Source organism: Heterodontus francisci, chromosome 20 (assembly GCF_036365525.1).
Source record: "Heterodontus francisci isolate sHetFra1 chromosome 20, sHetFra1.hap1, whole genome shotgun sequence".
Taxonomy (NCBI): Eukaryota; Metazoa; Chordata; class Chondrichthyes; order Heterodontiformes; family Heterodontidae; genus Heterodontus; species Heterodontus francisci.
Window position 1 is genome coordinate 74,156,247 of NC_090390.1, and position 21,386 is coordinate 74,177,632.

The 21,386-nt window shown below is 44.4% G+C and overlaps 1 protein-coding gene across 1 annotated transcript in view; it reads right to left on the reverse strand.

Annotated features, from left to right (window-relative positions):
- Positions 1-21,386, reverse strand: part of LOC137380971 (VPS10 domain-containing receptor SorCS1-like) — a 1,096,116-nt gene that overhangs the window by 11,763 nt on the left and 1,062,967 nt on the right. The window contains exons 21-24 of the mRNA XM_068053386.1: positions 20,637-20,760; positions 18,736-18,848; positions 9,049-9,177; positions 4,365-4,464 (exon numbers count right to left, since the gene is read on the reverse strand). Of these exons, the coding sequence (XP_067909487.1) occupies positions 4,365-4,464; positions 9,049-9,177; positions 18,736-18,848; positions 20,637-20,760 (466 nt within the window). The remainder of the gene's footprint in view (positions 1-4,364; positions 4,465-9,048; positions 9,178-18,735; positions 18,849-20,636; positions 20,761-21,386) is intronic.

Consider the following 21,386-nt stretch of genomic DNA (forward strand, 5'->3'; position numbering starts at 1 on the left):
AATGCGATGTACATATTCCTGGAATTGAGCCTTCCCATCATTCCAAAGGCATTGGAGACTTCAAAGAAATCTCTGGCAGAAGGTTGCTTCCAGCTTTTTCTATTTTCTGCTTCCCCAGAGCACCATGGGCAGAACTAACAATTCAGCTTTGTGTAGACCATGTCACATAATTTAATGACAACATGTTTCCGTATTCCAACTTTTGTGATTGCAAGTAGAGGGACAGAATTATTCTACCCACTAATACACTGCATCCAAAGATAATGTGAAAGGCACATCAGCACTTTTAGCGAAATAAGATCATTCATGCAATGACTGTTTTTGAACCAAGAAACCACTGCCATTGCAGGTCAAAAAATTGGTTCCGATATTGGTTCACCCTAAATTGTAATCTTATGTCTATAGTTCAGTTAAAGGAAATCAACTCTAATTGGTTCTTGTGAGCTTCCAACTGGAAGGAAGTGACTGACATCATGTGTTACTTTGTTGCATGTCTTGCTTTTACTTTGTAACTGTCCAATTCCTCTTTATGCCTGGTGGTCACTCTAGTGCTGCTGATCTACACTGCCCATTTCCCTTGCTGTATAGTTGAGGAGGATGCAGGTGGGGAAAGATGAATCTATCCACCTAATCTGTTGGTTTTTGGGGTAATCTAGGGAGATATAATCCAAGAAGTCTGTTTCCTAGTGGTGTAGAAGAGCTCTTTCTGACAACAGCTAGAACAGTTCATTGTAAATCTAAGATAGATTTTTGTTAAGCAAAGATATTAAGGGATATGGGCCAAAGGCAGGTATATGGAGTTAGGCCGCGAATCAGCCATGATCTCATTGAAGGGAAGGACAGGCTCGAGGGGCTGAATGGCCTACTCCTGTTCCTATCTTCCTATGTCCCTAACACATGGTATTTCGGGGAGAGGGGGGAATTTCACATTCTGATCCACATGTTTTGACTTGCAGATGGTCTGAATTACAAATTCAAACTCTGAATCAATCCGAATACTTGCCCTGAAAACAAAACAATTCATGTTTTCTCTTGGCAAACTAGCAGTGTAAGGAAATGATAATTTTCTTTCTCATTCCCATCAACCATTGATGAAAATTGCAGTGGCATCTGTACTAAAATAACACTCACATTAATACACCTTTTACAATCACCACCAAACATCAGGCCCAATGAAATGATTCACAAGATCACAGTGCAGACGAGGCAGGCTTTTTGGCCTATTTGAGATCAGCCATCTAGAAAAAAATTACAGTTCTGGATGATGAAGCTAATTTTCATAATGATCAATTGTGGTAAAACTGGCAGATGGGAAAAAATAATGGTTGTTACAATAATTTCTTGGTATTTAATCATTGTAACCTTTTATTGCCTCATTGTGGACACTATAGAACAGTTTAGACTGCAATGTCAAATATTTCAGAAATATTTCACTGTTTTTTTAATTATAATTAAATCATAAACGTATGTATAACAAACACTGTAGACACTAAATAGTGTACTATCAGAAATCCTCCCTTCCCTGCTCTCAGCCTCAAAATGATACAAATAGGAATTTGAAAATGAGCATAATTTAAAGAACAACTCTTCCTAGTCGAGCTGGATTTCTTCAGCTCCTATCAATGTGCCAGATTTTTAATAATATTTTTTATAACAGAGCCCGGCAGTAATCGAAAGAGGAAGCTTCAGTTCCCCGTTAAAATAGGAAGACCCGGGAAGAGTTAAGACGCGATAACCAGTCACTAACAACCTGTCCTATACTGACAGACCAAAGGTCAACATGATTGTGCAATGGTGTGACTGTGTCAGTCTTCACTCTTCTAGTTCTCAACTGTTTTAAAATGAGCTCCTTTAACGTAATTTTTTTTTTGGGTCAATCAACCACAATTTATTTGAAAGTTGCTTCTTACTCCAAAATGGACACCAAAAGGCAGGAAGAAGTAGAAAGGAGGCAAGTATTTTACATTGGCCAGATTTTGCAGTAAAAATAATGGTGAGGCTATCAGCGCTCACTGTCGTTAAACTGCAAATTGGACATCAACTTCTGGTGACCACACATGTGCAGTTAAATGCGGAAATCGGGAGGTTCCAGTCTGAGTTGCCCTGCTCATCCAGAAGCTGCACTTTATTTCACTGAGAGACTTGGCATTGAAACACACGGGGCACTTACATGAAAGATCCCAATAAACATGCCAGAAACGTCAAGGCTTATCCATTCAAGTGTAAGTGAATTTTAATGGCGTGTTAAGTCTTAATTATTAGGAAAAAAGTGCGGCAAAAAAGAGGGAGCAGGGGAGCAAGGATCATAGAGAGAAAGGAATTAAGCTAAATAATTTCGTTCTAATTAGAATTGTTTTCGGTCATTACTTTTCAAATTTAGGGCTAATGTTACAGTAATAAAACTACTACTAATACTCCCACTGAGCCGCTCTTTCGCCACTAGTAAAATGCCATCAGTGCGAAACAGGCTTGTAGCAAATCGGCAGCCGATTTTTCACCATGACAGCCAACTTGGAAAATATTTAATTTCAAACCATGTAAAAGTGACAGTGAGACTCGGCAACGAGTCTTCAAAAGGAGTCTGAACTGTCGTTCTGTGAACTTCAGTGGGAAGAAGATCGGATGCGAGCATGAATCGCACTGCCAGTGTAGACCAATTTCATCCCCTTGTGGTTTAGGGTTATTATGGTAGTAAAGCTACTCCAGTTCGTCCTGTAGTTTAGAGTTATTATGGTAGTAAAGCTACTCCTGTTCTTCCTGTAGTTTAGAGTTATTATGGTAGTAAAGCTACTCCTGTTCTTCCTGTAGTTTAGGGTTATTATGGTAGTAAAGCTACTCCTGTTCTTCCTGTAGTTTAGAGTTATTATGGTAGTAAAGCTACTCCTGTTCTTCCTGTAGTTTAGGGTTATTATGGTAGTAAAGCTACTCTTGTTCTTCCTGTAGTTTAGGGTTATTATGGTAGTAAAGCTACTCCAGTTCTTCCTGTAGTTTAGGGTTATTATGGTAGTAAAGCTACTCCAGTTCTTCCTGTAGTTTAGGGTTATTATGGTAGTAAAGCTACTCCTGTTCTTCCTGTAGTTTAGAGTTATTATGGTAGTAAAGCTACTCCTGTTCTTCCTGTAGTTTAGAGTTATTATGGTAGTAAAGCTACTCCTGTTCTTCCTGTAGTTTAGGGTTATTATGGTAGTAAAGCTACTCCAGTTCTTCCTGTAGTTTAGGGTTATTATGGTAGTAAAGCTACTCCAGTTCTTCCTGTAGTTTAGGGTTATTATGGTAGTAAAGCTACTCCAGTTCTTCCTGTAGTTTAGAGTTATTATGGTAGTAAAGCTACTCCTGTTCTTCCTGTAGTTTAGAGTTATTATGGTAGTAAAGCTACTCCTGTTCTTCCTGTAGTTTAGAGTTATTATGGTAGTAAAGCTACTCCTGTTCTTCCTGTAGTTTAGAGTTATTATGGTAGTAAAGCTACTCCTGTTCTTCCTGTAGTTTAGAGTTATTATGGTAGTAAAGCTACTCCTGTTCTTCCTGTAGTTTAGGGTTATTATGGTAGTAAAGCTACTCCTGATATTTGAGTTGTGTTTGTTTTAGTATTACAGTGTGAGCTGAAAAAGTCCAAGATCAGCTGGCCTACATAACGTTCAAGAAACGAGGGGATTTGTTTGAGAAGAGCCTCGATATCACTGATTGAACTACTCAACTGCAAGAAGGGATTACATACATACCAACATACGAATCAGGAGCAGGAGTAGGACACTCGGCCCCTCGAGCCTGCTCCGCCATTCAATAATTTCATGGCTTAACTGATTACTCCACATTTCCACCCACCCCCGATAACCTTTCACCCTCTTGCTTATCAAGAATCTATCTACCTCTGCCTTAAAAATATTCAAAGACTCTGCTTCCACCGCCTTTTGAGAAAGAGAATTCCAAAGACTCACGACCCTCTGAGAGAAAAAATTTCTCATCTCTGTCTTAAATGGGCGACCCCTTATTTTTAAACAGTGACCCCTAGTTCTAGATTCTCCCACAAGGGGAAACATCCTCTCCACATCCACCCTGTCAAGATCCCTCAGGATCTTATATGTTTCAATCAAGTCGCCTCTGTATTACAGTCAAAATCAGGGTAAGGCCACAGCACAAATAATCCTCAGTAATGTCCTGAAACATGGAATTATTGTCTAAATAATGCTTTTAGACACTCAGCCCAAGTTGTCAGTCCCACAAGGTGCTCAATTTTGTTTTAGTTATTTTGTTAAAAGCCTTGGTTTCGGTGGCCTACTTTGACAGTTTGTGAAGAGCATAGCATCAGTATCACTACATAATAAAAGCTGATATTTGGTGGTGTCCTACATAAGTGACACACTTACCTAATGTAAGATGAGCAGTAGAAATAATGATCTGAATTCCAGGCTTTAGCTCAAACTGAACTCGATTCTGATTCAGTGCATTAATCACCATGTCTAAGATCTGAGGGAGAAGACTTAGTGTGAGATTTTTCCACATCCATTTCATAGCATCACCAAATGCACAGTTATTAAAGGACTATTTAAAAAAAAAGATCAGAAGCCCTTCCTCAGCTAAGCTGGATTGTAAGAACATTCCTGTTCATACATTGTTTTAGTCCTATCTGTTGATAAGCACATTGTATAATCATATCAGCATTTTTATACAGTGCAGATTTGGATGGTACATCTTCAGTTTTTCCCAGTCTGCTTTTGGAAGGGCACTGCGCTACAGGCTACCACTGCGTCATCACTTCATACAAAGAGCTGAATTTTCACTTTTGGGATGGGAAACAAGAGCCGGGACTGTTTCTGGGTCCCAAACCCGCCCTCAAGGGACAAAGTCATTGAACTGGGATTCTTACACAGACGTCCCTTTGATTGGCATGGAGACGGGTTTCCCATCCAATTAAAGGGTGGCAGGCAGGCTCTCGAATCTGGAGGACCAATCAGAGACATTCCAGCTTGAGTTGAGCAGCAGGCTGCAGTAAAAGGTAAGTAACTTTTTAAAAGATGTATTAAAAAACAGAAAAAGCAGCCAGGTCAGCACTGTAGGGGCAGGGGAGGAGGAGGTCAGAATTCCTCCAAAGAGCAGCCTTTAGCTGCACCTGCAGCCACGAAGGCAGGGAAGGCCCTTTAGGCCTGCCTGGAACGCTGGCACCTCCAGTCAGCCACTGGGTGCCCACCTCCAGGCAGTTAAACTGCCCCATTGCATCAGGAAACTGGAGGCTGACTGGAAAACTGGAAAATGCACAGGGAGCCCTATCAGGAGGCCCCCTCCCAGCCCGCATGGAGGCCGCCAGGTTTTACTAGGCAGCCTCCTGAGGCGCTGAGCCACTCTTTCGCCACTGGTAAAATACCAGCAGTGGCTGGGGGAGGCCCTTAAGTAGCAAATTGGCCACTTAAGGGTCTTAATTGGCCTCGGGCGGGTGGGCCGTTTGTCACCTGTTCCACCGCTCATAAAACTGTAGCAGGGGCGGGAAGGTGACGGGAACAGTATCCCCTGCCTCCCACTCAATTTTAGGCACCTCCCCAGCCCATTCCTGCGGGGGGTGTAAAATCCTGGCCTGGATTTTATGAGAGCCAGTACAGATATTGAAACTTGAGATGTAATGGCGAACCTATATATGGTTAAAGACCACAACTGATACAGTTTATAGACTATCGGAAGGATGTTAATGTATGAGTGAGGGTAGAACACATTTTTATTTTCAATGGGATATTAACCGCTTTGACCAAATATAAATACGAGAAACGACTGAAAAAATTATGGCTGTTCCATTAGAACATTATAGGCTCAATAGATAAAGGTGTTTCAAATTATGAAACAGATGTGACAGAGTACATAGAAACAGACTATTTCTAGTGATTGAGGGGTCTACAATGTGGGGACAAGGTTACATGAAAGAAATGTAAGAAAGGAAACAGGAGAAACTTTATTACACAGAGGATTGTGAGCGTGTCGAATGCACTCGTGGTACTGTTCGTGATTGAAGCAGAGACTGTGGGCTGAATTTTCCCGGCAGGTAAGAAGTCCTGCCTCCAGGATCGAAAGCAGGACATGACCGCATGTCAGTGGGTGCCAGGACTCTGGGTGGCATTTTGCTGGCAGTGGCCAATTAAGAGGCCGCCGGGGCTGCTGTCCAATTGAGGATGGCGGCTTGTCTCCCAGAGCTGCTGACCCAAACAGTAGCTTTGACAGGGCCACTGTTGAGATAGCCACTGCTGAGGCTGCAGGATGAAGGAGAGGGCGTCTCCATGCCGAGGCACCCTCAAAGACAAGGTAAGTTCCTTTTCTTACCGTGCTGGGGCCAGGCAGGGAGGCCCCGGTGATTGAGGGGATTCACCTTCAAGTGGGGCCACGGAGGCCGACCATTGAGCCGTGGAGCAGCCATAAAGGATGGATGCCCCCCACACCACCCTCCCGGGAACCTGCTGGGAGGCTGCCATTACCTGGTGGTCTACCCATGCCACAGCGGCCTCTCCCGATGCCAGTAGAATGCTGGCGGGGGCAAGGAACAGCCCTTAATTGGGCACTTAATTAGCACAATTGGCCTCCCAGTGGGCGGCATGCCATTGAGTTTCCCACTGCTGGTAATGTGCTGCTGCGGCAGGAAGACATCAGGCTCCCCTCCTGGTGCCTTCCCCTGCCATATTACCAGCCCTCTCACCTCCCTGTCCATCTCCAAAGAGCTGATAAATTCCAGCCCTATGTCAACAATGAATAATTAGAGAGTCAAAGGAAAGGGGAATTAACGGACTTGGGAAAAGGATGACTGCTCGTATGGAGGATAAATATTAAGATGCACTAGGGGTCTAAAACCACCTGCTTCTATGTGCTAAATTCTATGTCATTGTAATTTTACGTAATTTCATCCCTAGCCTCTGCTGAGTTAGTTGATCTTAAGTAGATGGCAGTGGGGGTGCTAATCAACCAGATACCTACTTTAAATCACTGCCTATACTGGGAAGAGCCTATGGGCTGGATTTTATAGGCCCGCCAAGGCTGGGTTGGAGGGAGGGGTGCTCATAGAATTGTGAAGGGAGCTGGGAGGCGGGGGGGGGGGGGGGGGGGGGGGAGGTGTGGTGGGTGTTGGTGGTGTCGGAGAGCCTGTTATCTCCCCATCGCTGAGCGATTTTGTCAGCGGCGGGATAGGCCGACGACGGCCTTCCCACCCAGAGGCCAATTGAAGCCCTTAAGGGCCTCTTCCCCCCACCACTGGGATTTAACCTGCAGTGGGGTGGAGGAAGGGGCTTCCATCATGTGAGGAGGCCACCCAGTAATACGAGGCACCCTCCCTGCGGGCTTGGGGGGTGTCTCTCCTCATTGGGCAATCTGTGGCTCATGGAGAACCCCCGCCAGAAAAAACCCAACTCCCTGGATGCCCCCCCACCTCCTGCACTACATACTGACCCTCTCCCTCCCCACCCCCTCACCAGGGTGTTCTGGATTGGCCCGGCGGCCCCGCCTCACTTATCTGAGGTCCTGGTCTCCAGGGCTGGGCCTGGTTCCAAGGCCTCTGCAGTACTGGCAGCAGCCATCGCTCCCAGTGGCACTGCTGATACTGCTGTGCTGCCAGCTCTGTGATTGGCTGGCAGCTCCTGGAAGTGGGATCCCTGTCTTTAAAGGGACGGGGTCCTGGTGCCAGCCACTTAAGTACCGGAACAATGTAAGATCGCGCCGGCGGCTCAGAAAGGCCGAGGCGGGGCTCTCCCCACCTTTTTGGCCCAGCGTCGGGAGCCCCGTTGGTGTCACAAAACCGATTCCTATATGTGTGAGAGCTGGAGGAGAATCAGATCACATTTGGCTGTGATGTATGGTCAAATAGCCTGTTGTCATTTATTGCCGAGGCTGCTACATAATAAATGACTGCTTGGTTGAGACAATAGTAAGGTCCTGGCACCTCCACAATGCATTTTCTTCAGAAGACGGACAAAATAGAAAGAGTGGTAATGTATGTGCTGGACTATTATGGCTGGAGCCCAGTCTTGACTACACACCGATAGCAATTCGAGCCAACTGTGGGGAAGTTGCATGACTGCTGAATAACAAGACACTGTTTCCCAGAAGTAATTCATTGTGTGAAGCACCAAGAAAGAAAGACTTGCATTTATATTGCACCATTAACTTCCTCAGGACACCCTAAAGCATTTCACAGTCAATGATGTACCTTTGAAGTGCAGTCACTGTTGTAATGTAGGAAACAAGACAACAATTTGCACACAGCAAGCTTCCACAAACAGCAATGTGATAATGACTAGATAATCTGTTTTAATGATGTTAGTTGAGAGATAAATATTGGCCAGGACAGTGGGGAGAACTCCTTTGATCTTCTTTGATATAATGTCATGGATCCTGAGAGGTCAGAAGGGGCCTCGGTTTAATGGTTCATCTGAAAGAGACGATAGAGATATAGGTCTCCTTGGACCTAGTTTTTCACCATTTACAAAGCTCTCTGTTCTATCCATTTTGGTGCAAAGTGGATGACTCACATTAAAATCCATTTGCCTCAGTTTTTCCCAATCACTTAATCTATCAATATCTTTTTATAATTTTATGCTCCATCCACACAATGACACCTATCTTTATGTCATTAAACTGTAGTCTTAATCCCTTGTGCCTACCCTAATCCCATGACCCATTATTCTTCAGTCCTTAGACCACCCATCTACCCTATTAAACATTGAAACGGTCTCTATTCAAACATTATTTCGGGTAATGCATTGCACAACCTTAAAACTCTCTGTGTGAAAGCATTTCTCCTGCTTGATCTCTGTTCTAAAGCTCTTAAAGTTAACTTTATATCTATCTCCCTTCTTCTAGAGTCCTCAATCACTGGAAATGATGTGAGACTGCATTGTTAAGGAGGCTTACCTTCGTGCAGTCTGGATCTGACTCTAATGCACACGTTGATATGAAGGTGCCAAATAACTGTAGCCCTAAAGTTATTTATAGATTATTAAACCCACGTGCTGCCTCTTTCTTTGCTCTGATTCACTATCTGATTTGTGAAAAAGTTAAAACTTACCGGAACAAATTGTGACTCACCTGATCTAAATCCAGACTATTTAATTTCTCTTCTGCGGCACCTTGGTGTGGGAGGATGTAGAGCTCTGCTGCAGTTGGCAAACCAGGGAGGATTGCCAGCAACATCTGGTGCTCAGGCACAGCTGTAACCTGGAGAGCACACAGTCACACTTCATTATCTCAGCAGAGACCTCTCACAGGCACACTTCACATCTGGCAGTTCCTTATAATTTTTAATTTTAAAAAAACGTAATTCCCAAAAGCAGACAATCATTTATATTACATAGACATTTTGTAAAAATGTACAGCTACTATATATTTCATTAAGGCATTGTGTATTTTAATTGCTCAGTGCTTGCAAGAGGAGTTAATTGCTACATCATGGTTTGTCTTTTGAACTTGATGTGCTTATGCTGGGGGTGAAACAGATAAAGGAGCAGAAACTGCTTAGTTGGTCCTGTTTTTGCAGGATTAGTTAGAGCAGCAGGATAAGGAAGGCCAGACTTTGACATGCTTAGAATTATTTTGCTTGGAAAGGATGATTTTTTGCACTACCTAATAAATTCACATTAACATTTACTAGCACTACAAAAAGTCCCACTGCTTCTAGTAATCGAGTTACAATGGTTCTGCAGCTATATGTATTAAATGAAATTGGCTGACTGTCTATAAGTATCCATTTGTCCTATGGAAAATGTGCATTCTGACAGAAGATATAAACAGGCCAAGATTTGAAACAGTTATGAGTGCCTCTTCTATAGCTGGTTGTTAATTCTGACCACAGTGCAGAGAGTGATCTAACACAGAGTTGATGGTCTTTATGCAAGGCGGCAGTGGCGAAAAACAGCCCGCCCACCCCAAGCCAATCAAGGCCCTTACTTGGCCTTTAATGGCCACGTAAAGGCCTCCGCTCGCCACCATAGGGGTTTTACCCATGGCCGGTCGGGAACCCCAGGCCCAAGAGAAGCCGCCTGACAAAAGCAGGCGGCTTTCTGGCAGCCTTGGAGGGGTGGACCTCATGATCAGGCAACCTGTGCCCGATGGAGGGCCACCCTCCCTGCCCCAACCATCCCCAACACTCAACAAGAACCCCCCTCCCCCCAATCAACCACCCTTGCCTTGTCGGGGCCCGATCGATCACCCCTGGTGAGGCAACAAAAACTTACCTTTGTTCCGGGGTCCCCGACATCTTACCTTCTGCTCCCCGTGTCGCTGCTGGGACTAAGAGTTGCCAGCCTGCAGATTGGGCCAGCAGCTCCATTAGGTGGGACTTCCTGCCTCAATGAGGTGCAAGTCCCGCCTCAGACCAATTAAAGGCCAGTGGAACGCAAAATACAATCTAGATCCCCAGGCCAGGCGGAGGCGGGTTCACCACCGAGTTTTCAGTCGGTGGACGGCTCCCATCCGCTGAGGGAAAAATTCCGGTCACTGTCTAGGCCCTAAGCTCTGGAATTCCCAGCTTAAACCTTTCCAATTCTCCACCACTCCCCTGCTTTAGGATCCTCCTTAAAACCAACTCTTCAGCCAGGCTTTTATTCATCCATTCTCAAGTCTTCCTCTTTGGCTTGGCATCAATTTTTGCCTGATAGTATTCCTCTGAAGTCCCTTGGGAAATATTTCTACATTAAAGGTGCTATGGAAATGCAGGTTGTTGCCATGCTTATTACCATGGCTCTGTCCGATGCGAAACTAAACACAATGGCCTAGAACAGGGTTGTCCAACCTTTTCGGGCGGAGGGCTACATTGTGATTTTTGGTCGGCCTGGGGTTCCGCCGAGCAAATTTCGAAAGATAACGTCATTAAAAATTTAACTTCTAATAACAACAAATGTGCATCTCTGTCTCTCTCTCTCTCTCTCTTCCCATCTGTCTGTCTGTCTATCTCTCTTCCTCTCCCCCCCTTCTCTCTGTATCTCTCCCCTCTCTCCACCCCCCATGTCTCCAGTGGTTCCTGCTCACCTCTTAGTATTTCCCATGCTCTCTGTCCCCCCATCTCTCTGTCCTCCCCACCACTCTGTTCCCCATCTGTCTCTCCCCCTTTCTCTCTTTCCTCCCATTTTCTCTCCCCACTCTTTGTCTGTCCCTGCCTCTCTCTCTCCCTCTATCCCCCCTTTCTTTCTCCCCCTCTCTCTCTCTGTTCCCTCCCTGCCTGTTTCTCCCCCTCTCTCCAACCCCTCTCTCTCCCACTCTCTCTCTCTCATAGTTGCAGAGAGCGGAACGCTCTTTTAAAGTTCTTTTAAAAGACAGTTCTTTTAAAAAAGATTGCTGTCAGTTTCACAGCTCGCAGCCGCTGACATTGGGAACAGCCGTTTCCCAACAGACTCGGGGTTTTCCAGCAGGTTCTGACTTTTTTTTAAAAAGCCGGCCGGGAAACCCCAAGTCTGTTGGGAAACGGCTGTTCCCAATGTCAGCGGCTGCAAGCTGTGAAACTGTCAGCGATCTTTTTTAAAAGAACAGTCGTTTAAAAGAACTTCAAAAGAGCGTCCCGCTCTCTGCAACTGTGAGAGTCAGCAGCTGTCACCTGTGAAACTGACAGCACAGTAGTTTAAAAGTCAGACTGACAAAGGGAAATTTCTCATCTCCAGTCACGGGGAGGATGAGGAACAGCCCCGGGAACAGTTTACACCCGCAAGCTGGTTGGAAACGTTAGGCGGGCCGGATCCTGGCCAACGGGTCAAATGTTGGTCAACCCTAGCCTGGACATTCTGCAGGAGAGCACAGAGATCAATCTCTGCACCTGACTGGTGGGTTTTTAAAATTCTTTCATGGGATGTAGGCGTCGCTGGCAAAGCCATTATTTGTTGCCCATCACTAATTGCCCTTGAACTGAGTGGTTTGCTAGGCCATTTTAGAGGGCAGTTAAGAGTCAACCACATTGCTGTGGGTCTGGAGTCACATGTAGGCCAGGCCAGGTAAGGACAGCAGATTTCCTTCCCTAAAGGACATTAGCGAACCAGATGGGTTTTTACAACAATCGATGATAGTTTCATGGCACCATTGCTGAGTTTTTAAAAATTCATTACAGCGATGTGGCTAGGCCAGCATTTATTGCCCATCCTTAATTGCCCTTGAGAAGGTGGTGGTGAGCTGCCTTCTTGAACCGTTGCAGTCCATGTGGGATAGGTACACGGTGCTGTTAGGAAGGGAGTTCCAGGATTTTGACCCAGCGATAGTGAAGGAACAGTGGCATAGTTCCAAATCGGGATGATGTGTGGCTTGCAGGGGAACGTGCAGGTGATGGTGTTCCCAAGCATTTGCTGCCCTTGTCCTTCTAGGCGGTAGAGGTGGCGGGTTTGGAAGGTGCTGTCTACAGAGTCTTGATGCATTGCTGCAGTACATCTTGTAAATGGTACACACTGCTGCCACTGTGCGTCGGTGGTGGAGGGAGTGAATGTTTGTGGATGGGGTGCCAATCAAGTGTCTGCTTTGTCCTGGATGGTGTTGAGCTTCTTGAGTGTTGTTGGAGCTGCACCCATCCAGGCAAGTGGAGAGTATTCCATCACACTCCTAACTTGTGCCTTGGGGAGTCAGGAGGTGAGTTACTCGCCGCAGGATTCCTAGCCTCTGACCTGCTCTTGTAGCCACGGTATTTATATGGCTACTCCAGTTCAGTTTCTGGTCAATGGTAACCCCTGGACGTTGATAGTGGGGGTTTCAGCGATGGTAATGCCATTGAATGTCAAGGGGAGATGGTTAGATTCTTTCTTGTTGGAGATGGTCATTGTATGGTGCCAATGTTATTTGCCACATATCAGCCCAAGCCTGGATATTATCCAGGTCTTGCTGCATTTCTACATGGACTGCTTCAGTATCTGAGAAGTTGTGAATGGTGATGCACATTGTGCCGTGATGGAATTTAAACTCATGTCCCCAGGGCATTAGCCTGGGCCTCTGAGTTACTAGTTCAGTGACAATACCACTACGCTACCTTCTCCCCCTGTGGGGCTTGAGCTGTCCCTGTTATTGGGTCTCAGGCCTCATTTCCATGGAGCCAGAAAGCTGTGATTTATTAGGCCACTTCAGAGAGCATTAGGAGGCAAATTGCCAGTAAAGTGTGATTGAAGATTAGGCCGCAGCTGTTTCAGGTGTCGGCACTGCACACTGAACCTTTGACCTTTACCAGTACAATGGGTGGCCCATTTTTATCTGGAAATGATCGTGCACTTCCTGCCTGCCATATTGGAAGTTTGGAAGGCCATTTAGTGCTTGGAAAGTGGGTGCTGCACAGCCTAATATCTAGGACATGATCTTTCCAGCTAGTTTTATCATTATTTTCCCCATAACAAGGCTCTCTTTTCTGTGACCATTTCATGGAATTAAGATTTATAATAATTTTCTATTGTTTTTTTATACTCCAGTACAGTGCCACTTCATATAAATGTGACTGGTGAGATGGTGACCTCTCCATGAAAATGGTTTGTGACACTTGCCATTTTCAAAATGCTGATTTGGTTTTATAATATTTCTAAGAAAACGTCCTTAATCGTTATCATAACCCTCTCTGCAGCTGATTTGAATTCATTTAGCGCCTGTTGGACCTTGTTTCCTGTTTGTATTGATTGCGTTAACAAAGAACAAAAAAGAACAAAGATAATTACAGCACAGGAACAGGCCCTTCGGCCCTCCAAGCCTGCGCCAATCCAGATCCTCTCTCTAAACATGTCGCCTATTTTCTAAGCTTCTGTATCTCTTTTCTTCCTGCCCATTCATGTATCTGTCCAGATACATCTTAAAAGACTCCATCGTGCCCGCATCTACCACCTCCGCTGGCAATGCGTTCCAGGTGCCCACCACCCTCTGCGTAAAGAACTTTCCACGCCTATCCCCCCTAAACTTTTCTCCTTTCACTTTGAACTCGTGTCCTCTAGTAATTGAAACCCCCACTCTGGGAAAAAGCTTCTTGCTATCCACCCTGTCTATACCTCTCATGATTTTGTACACCTCAATCAGGTCCCCCCTCAACCTCCGTCTTTCTAATGAAAATAATCCTAATCTACTCAACCTCTCTTCATAGCTAGCGCCCTCCATACCAGGCAACATCCTGGTGAACCTCCTCTGCACCCTCTCCAAAGCATCCACATCCTTTTGATAATGTGGCGACCAGAACTGTACGCAGTATTCCAAATGTGGCCGAACCAAAGTCCTATACAACTGTAACATGACCTGCCAACTCTTGTACTCAATGCCCCGTCCGATGAAGGAAAGCATGCCATATGCCTTCTTGACCACTCTATTTACCTGCGTTGCCACCTTCAGGGAACAGTGGACCTGAACACCCAAATCTCTCTGGACATCAATTTTCCCCAGGACTTTTCCATTTACTGTATAGTTCACTCTTGAATTGGATCTTCCAAAATGCATCACCTCGCATTTGCCCTGATTGAACTCCATCTGCCATTTCTCTGCCCAACTCTCCAATCTATCTATATTCTGCTGTATTCTCTGACAGTCCCCTTCACTATCTGCTACTCCACCAATCTTAGTGTCGTCTGCAAATTTGCTAATCAGTCCACCTATACTTTCCTCCAAATCATTAATGTATATCACAAACAACAGTGGTCCCAGTACGGATCCCTGTGGAACACCACTGGTCACACGTCTCCATTTTGAGAAACTCCCTTCTACTGCTACTCTCTGTCTCCTGTTGCCCAGCCAGTTCTTTATCCATCTAGCTAGTACACCTTGGACCCCAAGCGCCTTCACTTTCTCCATCAGCCTGCCATGGGGAACCTTATCAAACGCCTTACTGAAGTCCATGTATATGACATCGACAGCCCTTCCGTCATCAATCAACTTTGTCACTTCCTCAAAGAATTCTATTAAGTTGGTAAGACATGACCTTCCCTGCACAAAACCATGTTGCCTATCACTGATGAGCCCATTTTCTTCCAAATGGGAATAGATCCTATCCCTCAGTATCTTCTCCAGCAGCTTCCCTACCACTGACGTCAGGCTCACCGGTCTATAATTACCTGGATTATCCCTGCTACCCTTCTTAAACAAGGGGACAACATTAGCAATTCTCCAGTCCTCCGGGACCTCACCCGTGTTTAAGGATGCTGCAAAGATATCTGTTAAGGCCCCAGCTATTTCCTCTCTCGCTTCCCTCAGTAACCTGGGATAGATCCCATCCGGACCTGGGGACTTGTCCACCTTAATGCCCTTTAGAATACCCAACACTTCCTCCCTCCTTATGCCGACTTGACCTAGAGTAATCAAACATCTGTTCCTAACCTCAACATCCGTCATGTCCCTCTCCTCGGTGAATACCGATGCAAAGTACTCGTTTAGAATCTCACCCATTTTCTCTGAGTCCAAGCATAACATTCCTCCTTTGTCCTTTAGTGGGCCAATCCTTTCTCTCGATACCCTCTTTCTCCTTATATATGAATAAAAGGCTTTGGGATTTTCCTTAACCCTGTTTGCTAAAGATATTTCATGACCCCTTTTAGCCCTCTTAATTCCTCGTTTCAGATTGGTCCTACATTCCCGATATTCTTTCAAAGCTTCGTCTTTCATCAGCCGCCTACACCTTATGTATGCTTCCTTTTTCCTCTTAGCTAGTCTCACAATTTCACCTGTCATCCATGGTTCCCTAATCTTGCCATTTCTATCCCTCATTTTCACAGGAACATGTCTCTCCTGCACGCTAATCAACCTCTCTTTAAAAGCCTCCCACATATCACATGTGGATTTACCTTCAAACAGCTGCTCCCAGTCTACATTTCCCAGCTGCTGCCGAATTTTGGTATAGTTGGCCTTCCCCCAATTTAGCACTCTTCCTTTTGGACCACTCTCGTCTTTGTCCATGAGTATTTTAAAGCTTACGGAATTGTGATCACTATTCCCAAAGTAGTCCCCGACTGAAACTTCAACAACCTGGCCGGGCTCATTCCCCAACACCAGGTCCAGTATGGCCCCTTCCCGAGTTGGACTATTTACATACTGCTCTAGAAAACCCTCCTGGATGCTCCTTACAAATTCTGCTCCATCTGGACCTCTAACATTAAGCGAATCCCAGTCAATGTTGGGAAAATTAAAATCTCCTATCACCACCACCCTGTTGCTCCTACATCTTTCCATAATCTGTTTACATATTTGTACCTCTATCTCACGCTCGCTGTTGGGAGGCCTGTAGTACAGCCCCAACATTGTTACCGCACCCTTCCTATTTCTGAGTTCTGTCCATATTGCCTCACTGCTCGAGTCCTCCATAGTACCCTCCTTCAGCACAGCTGTGATATCCTCTTTGACCAGTAATGCAACTCCTCCACCCCTTTTACCTCCCTCTCTATCCCGCCTGAAGCATCGATATCCTGGGATATTTAGTTGCCAATCATGCCCTTCCCTCAACCAAGTCTCAGTAATAGCAATAACATCATACTCCCAGGTACTAATCCAAGCCCTAAGTTCATCTGCCTTACCAACTACACTTCTTGCATTAAAACAAATGCACCTCAGACCACCAGTCCCTTTATATTCATCATCTGCTCCCTGCCTGCTCTTCCCCTTAGTCACACTGACTTCATTATCTAGTTTCTTACAGGCTTTTGTTACTACCTCCTCACTGTCAACTGACCTCAATTGGTTCCCATCCCCCTGCCACATTAGTTTAAACGACAAGGGAAATGTAGTGTCATGGTTATGGTACTGGATTAGCAACCCAGACTTTGTGTTCATAATCCTACCATGGCAAATTGTGAAATTGAATGTAACAAATTTGGTAATTAGGCTGCCAGCAGAGAGAATTAAGCTTGAGACATTCTGGAATTTTGTACAAAACCAACTATTTCATGAATATTCTTCAGGGAAGCAAATCTGCCATTCCTGCCTAGCTCAGTCTCCACAAGTCATTGACTTCTATCCTCTGAAGTGGCCGAATAAATCACAGTTGTTAGGGCAATTGGGGATGGGCAAGAAATGTGGTGTTTGCCACTGCCAAAGAAATAAATAAACTAACTTTCCATGATTACAAAGAAACAACTGCATTTATATAAAATCTTCCGGAAACATACAATAAATTACATGGAAGTGCAGCGTTATTGAAGTAGCCATTTTGACTGCACTGCAAGATCCCACAAGCAGCAATGAGAAAAACAGCCAGTTATTTTGGTGGCGCTACTTGGAGGAAGACTTTGAGTAACTGAGGGAACGAGAACTCCCTGCTCTTTTTTTGAATAGTTCAATGGAATTTTTAACACCCACTCAAACCTTTACACCTCACATTGGTTTCAACATCTGTCAGTAACTTGTTCATGTCCTAGAGTTGAGGATTTGAACTCGCAATCTTCTGACTCAGAGGAACTCAGCAACAATTGAGCCAAGTTAACAATTAAGAATTAGAAGTGTCCTTAGCTGCCTTATTGTCCCAGATATTAACAACCCTAAGGTTGTGTTCAAATCCCTAATTGCATAGGATAAAGATAATTTTCTTAGGCTCTGTAGCAAGGGGAAGCCTTGCTAGATGGAACGAAGATGACAGAAGCGCTCGACAGTGTGATAGTCTGCGGTCTGACCTGCTCCCTTCTAACGAGACTCCACACCAGGAGCACAGTCACTCAGAATCACTCATTATAGATCTTTCCTTTATACCAATGACTTGCTGGAATACCTGGCTGGGTCTTTGTTACATTTGTTGAATGTGATGCAACTAACTAGCACACTCACTGACAAGAATTACTTTAATTGCACATTTAATTCAGCAGTGATAGTAATGGCAATGAGTGCTTTCACTAGGGCATGTCAATCAGTGGGTTTTAATTTGGTCGGTTTACTCTGTAGCAATTGATGCAGGTAACAGAAAGAGCTTGAAGCTAATTTCAAAGGGTTCTGTCTCAAATCATGAAGCGAGTACCACAAAGCACACATCCTGTAGAAATTCGTTCAGACTTTCATCTGGTCCCACTGGATCATGGTAGCAGGCCCATAGTTTTTCCTGTAACTTAGGAAATACATTTGGAAGAGGAAGCTCACATTAGAGCAGATATTTGTAGCAGGATGTCAATGCCAGGTCATATCGCTCACACTGTTGTTTGTGGCAGTATTAGACAGCTGCGGTATGGAATGGGTTCAAAGTATTGCATAGAATTAAATAGAACTTAGAGCACAGAGACAAGCCACTTGGCCCAACTGATCCATGCCAGTGTTTATGCTCCACAAAGGCCTTCTCCCACCCATCTTCCTCTCACCCTATCAGCATATCCTTCTAATCCTTTCTCCCTCATATATTTATCTAGCTTCCCTTCAAATCCTGTTTACCTCAACTACTTGTGGTAGCGAGCTCCACATTCTAACCACCCTTTCAGACCTTAATGAGACTGCCATTTTGTATTGAGTATTGGTGAATTATTTCTGCACTGTGCAATGGACAGGTGCTCTGGTAGCATTGTTTGGGATTGCCCAATCTCCTTTCACTTGATATTGTCACTGACACCTGAGTGACAAAACTTCCCAAACCCACCAGGAATCTCCTAACATCTCCTTCTTTGGCACGATGTCAAGCTAGGTCTCAGAGCTGAAAGATCAATTTATGAGTCGCTGACTCATAAGCAAGGTGTTATCTCCGAGGAGTTGCTCCCACTGCTTATGCTTATGGAGGTGCGGCAGGAATGGGGTTTACGTTGCAGTTCTGGTGAAGTTATGTTGGGAGCAGTTCCAAGGAAAATCATTCCCTTGAGAGAATGGTGTGTTTTGTTTCCTCCAACTTACTTGTCTGAGAGTTCTTTTGACAAGCTTACTGAGATCATGCCTCCATTCCGGAATGTCTGGGTTGTAATCTTCCAAGTTTGGTGTAAACGACAGGAGCAATGAGCGGTAAGAATCTGCAGGATGAAGGCAGGAGGACTTTGTTAAAAAAATACACAAATAAAATACTGCAGATGCTGGAAATCGGAAACAAAAGCAGGAAATGCTGGAAATACCCAGCAGCTCAGGCAGCATCTATGGAGAGAGACCTGAAACATTAACTCTGTTTCTTTCTCCACAGATGCTGCCTGACCTGCTGAGTATTTCCAGCATTTTTAAAAGAATCATGGCTTTCAGGGTCACACTTCAGTCAGGTTTTAATGATACTAAGTTTTGGACAAAACAAGAAAACAATTTCACTTTTCATTTTTTGAAGTTGCTTTGGAGCCACTTTCTTTGAACGATGTAAAACCTTGCTTCATTTTTTTTTAGGTTTTTTAAAAATTTCACAGCCTGTAGTGTTTCACAGTCAATTAATCTTTCAACAACAATAAAAATTGCCTTTCATTAACATATTTAACAAAGTAAATCATCCCAAGTTGTTTTGCAGAAGCGACATCAGGCAAAAATTGACACCAAACCAAAGAAGGAGACATTAAAACTGACTACTGTAACTCCTGTGCTAAGGTGGGTCTTAAATCAGGAGAGAGAGGTGGAGAGATTTAAGGAGGTACTTCCAGAGCTTCAAGTCTAGCTCAGTGAAGACATGGCCATCAATGATGATTGGCTATACTTGTGATCCATTCTGGGTCTATCCTTTAGGTGCAGGATTCCCTTTCAAAGGGATGTTTTTTTTTTATCACAATCCAGTGGTTTAACAAGTCTCCAGTACTGATACTCACTTTTTAACCTCCAGATTTAGTTAATTATTTGAATTCAAATTCCCCAGATGCTGCGGTGGCATTTGAACTCATGTCTCAGGATCATTATACCAGGGCTGTGGATTTCTAGTTCAGTAGCATAACTACTATGCCACCATACATTGTCCTGTACAGTGGGATTTTTGGTATAAGTGTGACAAGGTGGGACTTTCACACATCCAAGTGACCTTGCACCCACTCTGGCAAGTTCTGGGTGGTCAGCTTCAGTTAAATAATAAGGTGGGCTCCAGTTGATATTGCAGCCTTCTTTTGAAGCTTACCACATGGTGAAGGGGGAATGGCATACTGCTGAAGGGCTCCAATACCTGCGGCAGCTTAAAGGGCCGGGCAGCATTCCCAATTGTGGCTTTACAGCTGTTTCCACTCGTAAACTGAAAGCTCGGCATGAAAGGAAATAACATGGCGCATCTCTCTTTCTCCATCAAAGCGCCAGCTGTGGCCGCTTGAAGTTACTTCTGTAGTTCTTATTCCCAAGCAATGCTGGACACCTGCTTGGTACAGATGGGAGCAACATCCAGCATTGCTGAGGACATAATGACAGGAATTATGATGTACGATGTCAAACTGTCATTACCTACTCACTTAAATATGCCTTCCCTTAGTTGGACAGGTGACTCCAGCATTTGGCAAAAGTCACACCAGAAAATGCGACCACTGCTAAAATGCTTCAGGGAAAGGGTTCTCACCCAACATTTTTCACTCTGGCCTGCCTGAACACTGCCTGAAAACTGGGCACCACTAAGAAGAAAATCTTCCCTTGATAATTCTTACTCCAGAATAAGTCAGCTTACTGTGGAGGGAGCTGATGCGAAGCACTTGGCAACTTATATTTTTATCCAAATATAAAGGAAACCTGCATAAAGGTGAAGACATTTCAGGGAGTAATGCAAGAGAGAAGTAAGGTTAAACTATAAGGTAGACGTTCTTTACTGAGCATCTATTACCTCCATAATGTATCCATAAAACAGTGCGTTTTGCTCTTACCAAATACAGCTATACTCTTTATGTCTTGTAGAATGGAACTGCCAGCAGAAACTTGCACTGTGATGCTATTTATCCCCTCTGTCAAGAATGTAAAGGAGGCGTTCTCCTCCAAGGTGATGATGGGCTGTAATAAACAACAAGAAATGAGAAATCTCAGCATAATGGAACAGGAATTGAAGAAAACAGCATTAGCTGATCTTTGTCAGTGAAACATAATGCAAGGCAGATGTTATAATGAATTCTGCCTCAGAATGCCATAATAGGGCATTTACTGTTATTAATACAATATCACAATGGCTCACTCTTTTGATTTATAACTGTTGCAAGCAGTGTAAGTGAATTACATAAAATGTAAAGTTGCAGTTTGACCTTTTTGAAAAGCCAATCTTCCTTTGCTTCATGTAGACAAGCTTTTAAATCTGTTATCAGCCTGAATGACAGACACATTGATACACATAGAATAACTGACAGGGGTAATGCAGTGAATCCTTCCAACTCGCTCTAATAAAAATGCTTAGGTGATTTGCTCAATCAAACATGAGACTGGATGCTGGAACACAAGCCTGGACAGGATGCCCTGTCCTAGTGAGGTCAACATTAGGGACAAATACTGAAGTAGTAGGTCCAAGGAAATAGGAAGTAAGTGAGTGTCTGCCATCTTTCAGCCCGTTGTGTCTGTTTGGATGATAGCCAGGGCTGTCAACCCTAAATCCACTTCTTTGGACCTTTACCTTTCTCTATACCCTTTCT